The following is a 12,538-nucleotide window of genomic DNA, read 5'->3' on the forward strand; positions in this document are numbered from 1 at the left end:
AAACATCGACATCTTTTAGAAATTGCTAAACATGCAAATTATTTGTTTTGATTTACTCAGGAGAAATGATAATCGACTTGATGGAAAATAAAATCGACATATAATCTATTCTCTATGAGGTACTTGACCCAGCTGATGATGAACATATCTGCCATGATAAGTGTTCCTTAGTGGCTATTGAAATCACATGCATGACATTTCTGAGGGGGGTGGTGCAACAAATAGAGTCGTTATTGGTAAACAGTCAATCTCTATTTCTAATTCTCATAGAAACAGCCAATATACTTAAAAAAAAAACAAACAAAAAAAGGACATCGATGTGCAAGTTGCAATATAAGTGGTTGGTTCCGGAAACACAAAGAACAGATGATAAGGAGAAGGTGGCTTAGCAGTCACTTGGAATCACATGGATGACACCAATAGGAGATTAATATTGGTGTTGTGCAATCATTTTTCTCATGTCTTTAAAGTAACCTCATTCATTCAAAGAACACCACAAAGCAAAATGCAAAAAAAAAAAAAAAAAGGAATTACTTAACAGTGCAGATTAGCATCGATAACAGTCTAATGAGAAGGTCAAGGACATTTTATTCTATCATAACCGGGCCCACCGAATGTTATATGCTGGCCATAGTCATCATCATCGTCAGATTGGTAATATTCGAGATCATAGCAGTCAGGCTGGGGGACGTATACATCAATCTCTTCGGGAGCATCATAACAATCCAGGTCGAGGTCGTATATGGCCATGTTACTTGTGTATGCAACCCTCCCTATCGGTTCGCTCGAGAAATGGCCGTTCCCCATCTGGGTTGACGTGTGCCTTCCCCTTGTCCGCTCATTCACTATCTCACCTCCCCATACAATTTTGTTTGCATAGCGTTTTCTGTAATTTGATTTTGGCCAAAAGCCGATCATGGTATCATCCACCCAAAGCTCCCAGTCTTGATCTTCGTCCTGCCGAACTTGAAAATACATTAGTAATCCACTAATCAATAGGACATACCTTTTCTCTGATCTCTGCCTAGCTAAGTTATTTGTTTGTAATTTTTTCTTTTATTTTCTTTAGTGTTTTGGTTTGGAAGATTTTCGAGTGCGATGTAATTGGAACTTCGATTCTGAGCTACATTTTTATCCAAATAATAGACCAAAGTATTAAGTCCATGTTCTTGCCTTCCTTACACTATGCCATGATGAAAGTTCATTTGTACACTTCCCCAATATCATTTAGTGAGTGTACTTGTTCCTGTTGGTTAAACATATAATATGCCTAAGCATGCACACAATCCACTCAAAAGGCATGAATTGATGCAGAATGTGGCTATTTGAACTTTTAATTCACTTATTGGAAAGAAAGTCGATTAGTCCACCTTAACTTAAGTCGTTCATTTTTTAATCCTCCACTCCTGCTAGACTATGGTAGGTTCTACTCCCGACAACCGAGCATTCGGCCTTGCTTGGACGTATTAGGTATTCATCCCCACATCAAAACACTGCTTCGTGAAAACATGGTTTATTCGTGCGATCCAAACACCACCAAAAACTTGGTTTTGGGATTGTCAGCCAAAAATTTATATAGACATGTATACATGCTAATGGTCCAGCCCATACTGGACTATAAGTTGTATGTGTTGTTTGATAAATATTTAGGCTTTGGACTCAAAATTGGGATCATTTTAGTACATTTGAGAACTTCTTTTGTTCAGCCCATATAAACACACATACAAACACAAAAACGCACAGATACGCACATAGAAATTGGATACACACCTGTTTGATGATGATTTCAAGTTCAGTGTTATCCCCATCGATAGTTGAACAATCAAGTTGCTTACCGAAGGGCATATAATCATCCGTTCTTGTGAACTCCAGACGATTGTTTGGTGGTGCTCTATAGTCGTCATTATAGAGAACTGTGTTGTAATCGTCATTCTGTTGAAACAAAGGAAATATAATAAGTCTTATAGCATTCACACTACATTTCTCCTAATTTATGCGTTTTTTACTTTGTCATGATGACCATTTAATTAGCACAGAAAAAGCAGCATATTTGTTATTTCACATATAAATGGAGATAGTTTCGCAGAGAGGGATTTTATTTTAAACAATATATGTTAAAAAAAGGTAACAGGGCATTAGTGATGGCATATAGGTGCAGCAAAGGTATATGGTACCCTTAGCATCACTTTCACTTTATATGGTGCTTTAATCGGCAGATTTTTAATTTTTAACTACTCAGCAACCATGTTAAATCTGGTTTGTTTGAATATTCCTATATATGTATACTTGGTCATGTGATTTGAAGCTAAAAGCCGTCTTCAGAATGGAAGGGAGGAAAAATCAATGAGTGAAACGTGCATTTGCATTTGCTAGTGTGTTATAGGTGCTCTAAAAATCAACACCAATGGAGTTAGGCACAGTCGTTTACCGTGGTGAAGGCAAAAAACCGCGTTCTTCTATCTCCATATAACATAGGATTGACCTTCACCACAACAAAGACAAAAGGTTAAATAAAAGTGGAAGGAAGGCAAAACAAAAAAGGCTAGCTTGAATTATTAAAAAGAAGGGATCATCTCTTTTCTTGATGTGAACAAAGGAATCAAACATACCATCCAACCTGCTTCCAGTGACATCGAAAAGTCATTCGGCGTACTATTTAAAACCCATATTTGTGATATGCTCATCTCACTATCGTCCTCAAGCCTAGGTCGCCAAATACTCAAAGTTCCTTCGCCGCCTCTATAACTTCCGGTTACCGAAGCTGTTGCATACTATACATAATCCATGTATGTGTTAAAGAAACCAATAAATTCTGAGGCCTTTGTTGATCAAGCACAACACACAAGATAAAATGAGTGCATGAAAGACCAATAAATGCTAAGAAGAAGAAGAAGCAAAAGAAGAGTGATCGGAAAAGGACATACAATAGATATCAGACCTCACGTCTTGGCTGAGAAACGTCATCAACGAGCGGCTTTGTGGTTTTTGATTTGAGAAACGATCTGGCACGTAAACTTGCAAAACTTTCTATGGCACTGAAATTTAGCGGCCCTGCTTTGGTGGCCTTGAGAACCGGAAAACTTCCTGGTGGGCAGCTTACTTTTGTGAATGCTCCCGCCTTTCTCCGCCTGATCCTCGTCAATTCATTAACAGAATCGTTAGCTGTTGTTACTGTTCCAGGTAGCGAAGGCTTTCCCCTCGACTGTATCTTTCTTAAAATCGAAGGGTTCCGCTTTCGAGGATGACTATCAAGTTTCATGCAATCATAGATGTCTCCATCATCTACCTGAAAATTAGAAAAAACTATTAGGGACAATTGAAGTTAGGAGAGCAAGGAGCTTTATCCTAGCTTAAATTTACGGATGACATATTTTCTGAGCAATTATCTTTCAGTTTGTTTGAACAATTTGATAAAACAGTTACTGCACTTCCTTTAGTGGCCATCGGATCCAAATAAAAGTCAAACGATTTCCAAGTTTGGACTGTATTACTCAAAAAGAATGATCATAGATAGAAAAGTAACTATCTATGGATTAAGTTGAGTTGGTGCATCCACGTATAATCTTGCATCAGATCTGGTTACCTTGTGGACTTTTTACCTATCAATGTTGTCAATATTAATCTCCAATGATCTTCAAGACAGTGTTCCACCAAATTAATATGCATCTGTCCAGTAAGGGCTACATCAACCTCTGGCTGTTTGTATAAAATAATTATGAGCTCATTATAAAAGTTATAAACAAATAATAATGTTTAATTTAGAGTGGGATCAACAACACTTTATGAGAGGTCAAATGGATGCATATTAGTTAATGGAATATAGTAATGGCTACACCAATACTTGCTAAATGTAGAAAACAAAAAAATAAAAGATTTTAAATGTTATAAAATATAAGACTCATCATAAAAGCTATTTTAGGGTAATGGCGACCTTGTTAGTACTAATAAGACGAATCAGCTCTAATTGATCAATATTTATCAGGCCATGTTCTTTGACTTTTTAACAATTAAAAGCTATTTTAAATTATGTACACTAGAAAAAACAAAATCAAACATGTTTTATGTTTCTGGACCATGTGAAACCGATATTAGTGAAACAAAAACAAACAGTCGTGGTGGCCGACCTGTTAGAAATTTCTGGCTAAGGGGCACCGATATTTTAAATTTTAAAAATCAAATTGCATTCAGATATAAATAAAGAAAAATGAAGAAGGCAGCTATATATATAAAGAAGGGCAATTTTTGTAGCTTGTCGCACTTCTAAAAAGGTATAATGACAATAGGAAAATGGGAAATAAAAGGGGTGCACATACCGTGATGGTCTTGATGGGGACCTCATTACGATAATATTTTCCTCCCTCGAGCATGTGCCTGCTGCCTTTACTCAACAGGGCATGATTGATGAAGAAGATCACAAGGAGAGGAAAGCACAAAGTTTTGGAACTCAAATGCATATTGAGCATTCTACGCTGCACAGAATCTAGCATTGGTTGGTCCTCAAAGTGAAGCAATTGCTAATTTATAGTAAATAAAAAGTGATAATTTTTTGGAAAGATAATCACTTGGTAAGGCCGCCAATAATAATCAAAAGACCATAAAATCAAATCCTTTCTTTCTTCAAATAGAGAAAGTGGCGTCGTTTTGTGAACCCCTTATTGTGTAACTTCACTCACTTTTTGGTTATGTTGGATTCTATGCCTTTTTTTGCATATGGTTGGCAAATCTTTCGTATATAAGTGGCATTGATTCAGTATCTTAATTGATTCTTAATCATATCAGAAGGTAAAACTTAGAAAGTGTTTTCCTAAAAATATTTCAATAATGATTTTAGTCCACCAAATTTAAAAAAGAAAAAGAAATCTTGCGTGCTTGTGTAGAAGAAAAAGGAGGGCAAGTGAAGGAAAGGCCTTATTGCGTAACTTCTTTTTTTTCTTCTTTAAGTTTTCCATTCGTAATTACTGTTTAAGCAATGAGTTTGATGTGTCTTTTTAAGAGGAAGTACTTCAAAAAAGATGCTTTCCATGAAATACAGTGTAGACGAAGCACCAATTGCGTATACCAACCTGCACTTGAATGCACGAGTACCCTGATTCATATCAGAACATCCAGGAAATCAATTTTGCTAATACTTAATGTCCTTGACCCGAACAGGTCAAAAAAATTTGCAGTGCAGAAAACCAGTTTGGAGAATATCTTTGAAGAGCCAACCAAATCAACTACAAATTATATGAAATTTGGTCTGCACTTACTTGACACGTGGATTACGTAAAAATTTAGAATTAAAATTCATCCAAAATCCACATGAAATGGAGTATGGTAAAGATGATTGGAAATTTTCAGTATGTAATCTTCAATAGTCTTTTATAAGGACTTATTTCGTTTACTATATAAAGTATTCCCCGCCAAAAGATTATTGAATAAAAACCATATATATTTAAGCTAATCGAGATGAAATATTGCACGTATTAAATGCACTCTAATGTAACGTTGGAAAGTACGTTAAGGAATGATCAACAGTAACGTTGCTGCTTGACGATACCAAAGGAGGGTAAGTGAAGGGAAAGGCAATAAAAATCAGACGTATCTTGTGAATGATCAGAAAATCTGTTCTGAGCAGGATAACCAGACAGGGCAGTAAAAAATCCCTTGGGGTATTAAGACTAATAACCTATAATCGCTATATGGTTTTCATGTATAATTTAAGCTAATTAATCAAGACTTTAATTCTTGATAATTACTTAACAGTGCAAACAAAGCACTTACCCTCCTTTTTGAATGAATATGGTTTTAGTACGTCTTGGTAATTAAGGATTTCATGCAATGATTTTTCTCGTGTCTCAAAAGTAACCTCATTCATTCAAGGAACACCACAAAACAAAACGTAAAAAAAAAAAAAAAAAAAAAGAATTACTTAGCAGTGCAGATTAGCATCGATAACAGTCTAATAAGAAGATCAAGGACATTTTGTTCTATCATAACCAGGCCCACCGAATGTTATATGCCGGCCATATTCATCGTCAGATGGGAAATATTTGAGATCATAGCAGTCCGGCCGGGGAAGGTATACATTGATCGCTTCGGGAGCATGATAACGATCCATGTCGAGGTCGTATATGCCCATGTTACTGATGTATGCAACGCTCCCTATTGGTTCGCTCGAGAAATGGCCGTTCCCCATCTCGGTTGATGTGTGCCTTCCCCTTGTCCGCTTATTCACTACCTCACCTCCCCATGAAATTTTGTTTGCATAGTGTCTTCTGTAATTTGATTTTGGCCAAAAGCCGATCATAGTTTCATCCACCCAAAGCTCCCAGTCTTCATGTTCGTCCTGCCAAACATGAAAAATACATTAGCAATCCACTAATCAATAAGACATACCTTTTCTCTGATCTCAGCCTAGCTAAGTTGTTATTTGTTTGCAGTTTTGCTTTGAGTTTCTTTAGTTTTTTGGTTTGGAAGATTTTCGAACTTCGAATTTAAGATACATTTTAGGGCAGATAAATAACAGACCAAAGTATTAAGTCCATATTTTTTGTTGAGCAAGAGGAATATAACCCTCTACTAACCAAGAAGAGAGCCGAAGCATCCACTTAACCACCTAACCCCTTGTCCTCTTACAATATAGGGCAGGCATGCGTTGGTGCCTTAAAAAGCCACGACCGCCACTCCTCAACTTGCATGTCAGTGGCCATCATTTTTTTCAGCACAGAGAGTTGTTTTTTCAGCATAGAGAGTTGATGCCTACTAGCACTCGTCCCCCCGACTGTTGTACTAACTTCTTCGAGAACTATTAACTCCATGTTTAATTCTTTTACTTGCAAGGCAAGCTTAGATATTAATTTGGTGTATGATGAGGCCGACGCAAGGTCTTTACCAAGTCAGTTGATAAATAACAGACATTAGTTGATTTGGCATCATATTGTATTAGGGGTGTTTGGAATATCGTCTGAAAGACTGATTTTCGCAAAACCGGATTCAGTTAAAACCTGGTTTTTTAATGAGTTTTAAAAATTTGGTTTGCCTGTTTGAAGAAAAAGGCAAAAATAGGTTTTCACTTTGAAAACCTGGTTCTTGTTTGTATGACAAAAACTGAGTTTTTCAGGATACTTGTAATATATATATATATATATATATATATATATATATATATATATATATATATATATATAAGAAAAATATTATTCTCAAATATAAATTTTCATTTACGTATAGTCCTAACAAATTGGACACCCTTAAGCATGCACATAATCCACTCAAAAGGCATGAATTGATGCAGAATGTGGCTATTTGAACTTTGTGAAAGAAAGTCGATTAGTCTGCCATAACTTAAGTCGTTCATATTTCAATCCTCCACGCCTACTAGACTATGGTAAATTCTACTCCCGACAACAGAGCATTTAGTCTTGCTTGGACGCATTAGGTATTCATCTCAACATCAAAAACCTGGTTTTGGGATTGTCAGCCAAAAATTTATGTAAACATATATATATATGCTAATGGTCCAGCCGATACTAGAGTATAAGTTGTATGTATTGTTTGAAAAATATTTTGGGTTTGGACCTAAAATTGGGTTCATTTTAGTACAATTGAGAACTTCTTTTGTTCAGCCCATATAAACACACATACAAACACAAAAACGCACACATACACACAAAGAAATTGGATACTCACCTGTTTGATGATGATTTCAAGTTCAGTGTTATCCCCACCCATAGTTGAACAATCAAGTTGCTTACCGAAGGGCATATAATTATCCATTCTTATGAACTGCAGACTATTGATTAGTGGTTTTCTGCGGTCATCATTATAGAGCCATGTATTGTAGCAGTCATTCTGTTGAAACAATGGAAATATAATAAGTATTATAGCACAATCCCTATATAACTTTCTAGAGTCTGATCTTTTAGGGGTCGTTTGATGAATCTTTTAGGGGTCGTTTGATGAATTGGAAATATGTAATTGAAAAAATATTTTTAGGATTGAGAAAAATATGGAAATATGTAATTGAAAAAATATTTTTAGGATTGAGAAAAATATTCTCATTTTGATGTGTATATGATGATTGAGAAATAAAATTCCATAAATTTGTTTAAAATAATGGAGTTCCACGAAAATCCTATCTCTGCGTCATTTCATCAAATACTTGCCTAGCCTCTTTGAAGCTCTTGCATTTCCCATATATATCTATCCAAGGAGTTGCATACCACAACATCGTCCTGTAAACTATGGTCCCTAACATAACTACGAATCTTTCTGCCTCTTTCAACGTCCCCCTTTGCTGCTAACACTGACAGAATCCCGGTTGTGGTATAGTTGCTGAGTTCGATTCCTTCTGCCATCAGCCGAAACACCTCCAAAGCTTCAACAATCTACATCTTTGCGCATACCCGCTATTCATCGAGTTCCACAATACAACGTCTCGCTCAATCATTTTATCAAACAGTTGGCGTGCGTAATCTGGAGCATCAAATTTCAAGTAGAAATTGATCAAGGAAGCAGAAATGAAAGCATCCAAACGCAACCCCACCCCCTTAAACAGGCGAGCATGGACTTTCTTGCCTTCCCAAGGGTCCTGCAGATTGGTCCAAGCCTTGAGCACGCATGGGTAGGTGAACTTGTCTCCACGGACATGGCTGGCATTGATCTCGTGATAGAACCCAACTGAGAAGTAATGATCGTGAACCAGGCCAGCAATGAGGGCGTTCCACGAGCACATTCGGTTCAATTGTGTGACGGAAAACCTTGACAGCTTCCCATGGCTGGTGGCACTTCGAGTATACATATTGATAAGGCTGGTGACCAAGAAAGGGATCTGCTGTAAGCCGCTGATGATAATCCATGAGTGAGCCTGCTGTCCACGGTTGACAGCTCCGTTGGACGCACACGATTGGAGAAGAAAGACGCATCTGCTGACGTTACTGTTGGGTGGTTGTGAGACTAAAGATCTCAGAATGGTAGAACTCATCTGCTGTTCCTTTTTTTCCATCTTCAACAAACGAACACAGAGGGGAGACAAAGATGACGGACGTGGAACATCGGAGGGCAGGGGATTGAAGCGGCTCCTCGCAGGTGGCTCGATCGTCTTCAATGGCAGAATTGGGGGAATTTACCTAATCTCATCCTCAACCCATCGACGGCTCGCTCCGTGATCATCAATCGGAGGAACCGGCATCTGCAGAGGTTTACTGCTGAGAATCGGAAAACAAGGATCGATACATGGTTTGGATTGTTTTGTGAGGACGAAGGCGTGAGCGTGAGGACGAAGCCCTGACGGGCAAAAAAAAAGACCCGGAAAAATCTTTTCACCTCTCCCGAGAATCAAACGGCCCCAACGAACCAACTAAAGTATGAGAGTGGGTTTTACAATAATTGTCAATAGGATAAGAGAAAGGGCAGCACCATGGGTATCCTTCAGAGCGTAAGAAAATTCCAATGCGCGCACACATTACTTTTTTAACCATTCAGCAACCATGTTAAATCTGGTATATTTGAATATTCCTATATATGTATACTTGGTCCATGTTATAAAGTACTAAATGTTATTATGTGATTTTGAAGCGTCTTCAAAATAGTTTCGTCATTAAAGTCAATGAACGAAACAAGCATTTGCATTTGCTAGTGTGTCATAGATGCTCTTAAAATCAACACCAATGGAGTTAGGCTCAGTCAATTACCGTGGTGAAGATAAAAAACCGGGTTCTTCGATCCCCATATAAGCTAGGATTGACCTTCACCACAACAAAGACACAAGGTTAAATAAAAGTGGAAAGAAGGCAAACAAATAAAGCTAACTTGAATTATTAAGAAGAAGGGATCATCTCTTTTCTTGATGTGAACAAAGGAATCAAACATACCATCCAACCTGCTTCCAGTGTCATCAAAATATCATTCGACGGTCTAATTAAAACCCATATTTGTGATAAGCTCATCTCACTATCGTCCTCAAGCCTAGGTCGCCAAATACTCAAAGTTCCATATCCGCCTCTATAACTTCCGGTTGCCGAAGCAGTTGCATACTATACATAATCCATGTATATGTTAACGAAACCAATGCATTCTAAGGCCTTTGTTGATCAAGCATTACACACAAGATAAAATGAGTACATGAAAGATCAATAAATGCTAAGAAGAAGAAGAAGCAAAAGAAGAAGAGTGATCGGAAAAGGGTATATAATAGATATCAGACCTCATGTTCTGATGGATGGTCATTAACCAGCGGTTTTGTGGTTTTTGATTTGAGATACGATCTGGCACGTGAACTTGCAAAACTTTCTATGGCACTGAAATTTAACGGTCCTGCCTTGGTGGCCTTGAGAACAGGAAAACTTCCAGGTGGGCAGCTTTCTTTTTCTAATGCTTCGGCCTTTCTCAGCTTGTTCCTTGTCCATTCATGATCAGAATTGTTAGCTGTTGTTCTTGTTCCATGTAGCGAAGGCTTTGCCCTAGACTGTATCTTTCTTACAATCGAATGGCTCTTCTTTCGAGGCTGACTATCAAGTTTCATGCAATCATAGATGTCTCCATCATCTACCTGAAAATCAGCAAAAACAATTAGGGACAATTGAAGTTAGGAGAGCAAGGAGTTTTAGCCTTGCTTAGATTTGCAAATGTCATATTTTCTAAGCAATTATCTTTCAGCTTGTTTGAACAATTTGATAAAACAGTTACTGCACTTCCTTTAGCGGCCATCGGATCCAAATAGAATCAAAGGATATTGCTTCGAAGTTTGGACTGTATTACTTAGAAAGAATGATCGTAGATTGAAAAGTAATCATCTATGGCTTAAGTTTAGTTGGTGCATCCAAGTATAATCTTGCATCAGATTTGGTTACCTTGTGGACTTTTATGGTTTACCAATCAATGTTGTCAATATTAATCTCTAATGACCTTCAAGACAGTGTTCCACCAAATTAATATGCATCTGTCCAGTAGGTGCCACATGAACCCCTTGCTGTTTTATTAAAAAATAATTGTATGCTCATTATAAAAATATAAATAAATAATAATGTTTAATTTAGAGTGGGATCAACAACACTTTATGAAATATAAGACGAGTCAGCTCTAATTGATCAATATTCATTAGGCCATGTTCTTTCACTTTATAACAATTAAAAGCTATTTTAAGTTATATACACTAAATGAAAAATCAAACATGTTTTAGGTTTCTGGACCATGTGAAACGGATATTGGTGAAACAAAAAACAATCAGGTGTAGTGGTTGACCTTCTGGCTAAGGGGCAGCAGTTTAAAAATTTTAAAATTCAAATTGCATTCAGAAGGTAGGTATATATATGAAGAAGGCAATTTTCGTAGCTGGACACACTTGCCATTGCAGCTAAAAAGGTATATACCGTTATGGTCTTGATGGGGACCTCATTTCGATAATATTTTCCTCCCTCGAGAATGTGCCTGCTGCCTTTACTCAACAGGGCATGATTGATGAAGAAGATCACAAGGAGAGGAAAGCACAAAGTTTTGCAACTCAAATGCATATTGAGCATTCTACACTGCACAGAATCTAGCATTGGTTGGTCCTCAAAGTGAAGCAATTGCTAATTTATAGTAAATAAAAAGTGATAATTTTTTGGAAAGATAATCACTTGGTAAGGCCGCCAATAATAATCAAAAGACCATAAAATCAAATCCTTTCTTTCTTCAAATAGAGAAAGTGGCGTCGTTTTGTGAACCCCTTATTGTGTAACTTCACTCACTTTTTGGTTATGTTGGATTCTATGCCTTTTTTTGCATATGGTTGGCAAATCTTTCGTATATAAGTGGCATTGATTCAGTATCTTAATTGATTCTTAATCATATCAGAAGGTAAAACTTAGAAAGTGTTTTCCTAAAAATATTTCAATAATGATTTTAGTCCACCAAATTTAAAAAAGAAAAAGAAATCTTGCGTGCTTGTGTAAAAGAAAAAGGAGGGCAAGTGAAGCAAAGGCCTTAAATTCAGATGCATCTTGTGAATGAGAAAATCATTTCTTCTTCTTCTTCTTCGTCTTCTACTTCTTCTTTAAGTTTTCCATCCGTAATTACTGTTTAAGCAATGAGTTTGATGTGTCTTTTTGAGAGGAAGTACTTCAAAAAAGATGCTTCCATGAAATACAGTGTAGACGAAGCACGAATTGCATATACCAACCTGCACTTGAATGCACGAGGACCCTTATTCATATCAGAACATCCAAGAAATCAATTTTCCAAATACTTAATGTCCTTGACCCGAACAGGTCAAAAAAATTAGCGGTGCAGAAAACCAGTTTGGAGAATATCTTTAAAAACCCAACAAAATCAACTACAAATTAGATGAAATTTCGTCTGCACTTAGTTGACACATGGATTACGTAAAAATTTGGAATAAAAATTCATCCAAAATCCACATGAAATGGAGTATGCTAAAGATGATTGGAAATTTTCAGTATATAATCTTCAATAGTCGTCTATAAGGACTTATTTCGTTTACTCTATGAAGTATTCCCAGCCAAAAAATTATTGAATAAAAACCATATATATTTAAAACAGAGCGCAATCGTAAAAT

The 12,538-nt window shown here is 36.8% G+C and overlaps 3 protein-coding genes across 3 annotated transcripts; all 3 read right to left on the reverse strand.

The window, feature by feature from the left end:
- Window positions 1-576: 576 nt before the first annotated feature.
- LOC116257184 (uncharacterized) lies at window positions 577-4,367 on the reverse strand. The gene is made up of 6 exons (XM_031633797.1): window positions 4,314-4,367; window positions 2,939-3,286; window positions 2,610-2,771; window positions 2,429-2,482; window positions 1,771-1,932; window positions 577-957 (listed from the first exon to the last, which is right to left on the reverse strand). The coding sequence occupies exons 1-6, from the start codon at window positions 4,365-4,367 to the stop codon at window positions 577-579; spliced, it is 1,161 nt and encodes a 386-aa protein (XP_031489657.1).
- A 1,558-nt stretch (window positions 4,368-5,925) lies between these two features.
- LOC116257855 (uncharacterized) lies at window positions 5,926-8,269 on the reverse strand. Its single transcript, XM_031634856.2, has 3 exons — window positions 8,148-8,269; window positions 7,672-7,833; window positions 5,926-6,328 (listed from the first exon to the last, which is right to left on the reverse strand). The coding sequence occupies exons 2-3, from the start codon at window positions 7,756-7,758 to the stop codon at window positions 5,954-5,956; spliced, it is 462 nt and encodes a 153-aa protein (XP_031490716.1). The 5' UTR covers window positions 7,759-7,833; window positions 8,148-8,269; the 3' UTR covers window positions 5,926-5,953.
- Window positions 8,063-9,390, reverse strand: LOC126410206 (pentatricopeptide repeat-containing protein At1g22830-like). Its single transcript, XM_050078640.1, has 2 exons — window positions 8,560-9,390; window positions 8,063-8,457 (listed from the first exon to the last, which is right to left on the reverse strand). Exons 1-2 carry the CDS (start codon window positions 8,984-8,986, stop codon window positions 8,339-8,341), a joined length of 546 nt encoding a protein of 181 aa, XP_049934597.1. The 5' UTR covers window positions 8,987-9,390; the 3' UTR covers window positions 8,063-8,338.
- Window positions 9,391-12,538: the final 3,148 nt, after the last annotated feature.

This window comes from Nymphaea colorata, chromosome 7 (assembly GCF_008831285.2).
Source record: "Nymphaea colorata isolate Beijing-Zhang1983 chromosome 7, ASM883128v2, whole genome shotgun sequence".
Lineage (NCBI taxonomy): Eukaryota > Viridiplantae > Streptophyta > Magnoliopsida > Nymphaeales > Nymphaeaceae > Nymphaea > Nymphaea colorata.

Coding starts and splice junctions, on each gene's coding strand:
- LOC116257855 (XM_031634856.2), bottom strand. CDS start 7,758: ATGGATAATTATATGCCCTTCGGTAAGCAACTTGATTGTTCAACTATG. Junction 6,329..7,671: donor TTGAAATCATCATCAAACAG/GTGAGTATCCAA, acceptor CATGTTTGGCAG/GACGAACATGAAGACTGGGA.
- LOC116257184 (XM_031633797.1), bottom strand. CDS start 4,367: ATGCTCGAGGGAGGAAAATATTATCGTAATGAGGTCCCCATCAAGACC. Junction 3,287..4,313: donor TCCCCATCAAGACCATCACG/GTATGTGCACCC, acceptor TCTAATTTTCAG/GTAGATGATGGAGACATCTA. Junction 958..1,770: donor TTGAAATCATCATCAAACAG/GTGTGTATCCAA, acceptor CAAGTTCGGCAG/GACGAAGATCAAGACTGGGA.
- LOC126410206 (XM_050078640.1), bottom strand. CDS start 8,986: ATGGAAAAAAAGGAACAGCAGATGAGTTCTACCATTCTGAGATCTTTA. Junction 8,458..8,559: donor TCTGCAGGACCCTTGGGAAG/GCAAGAAAGTCC, acceptor TTGATGCTCCAG/ATTACGCACGCCAACTGTTT.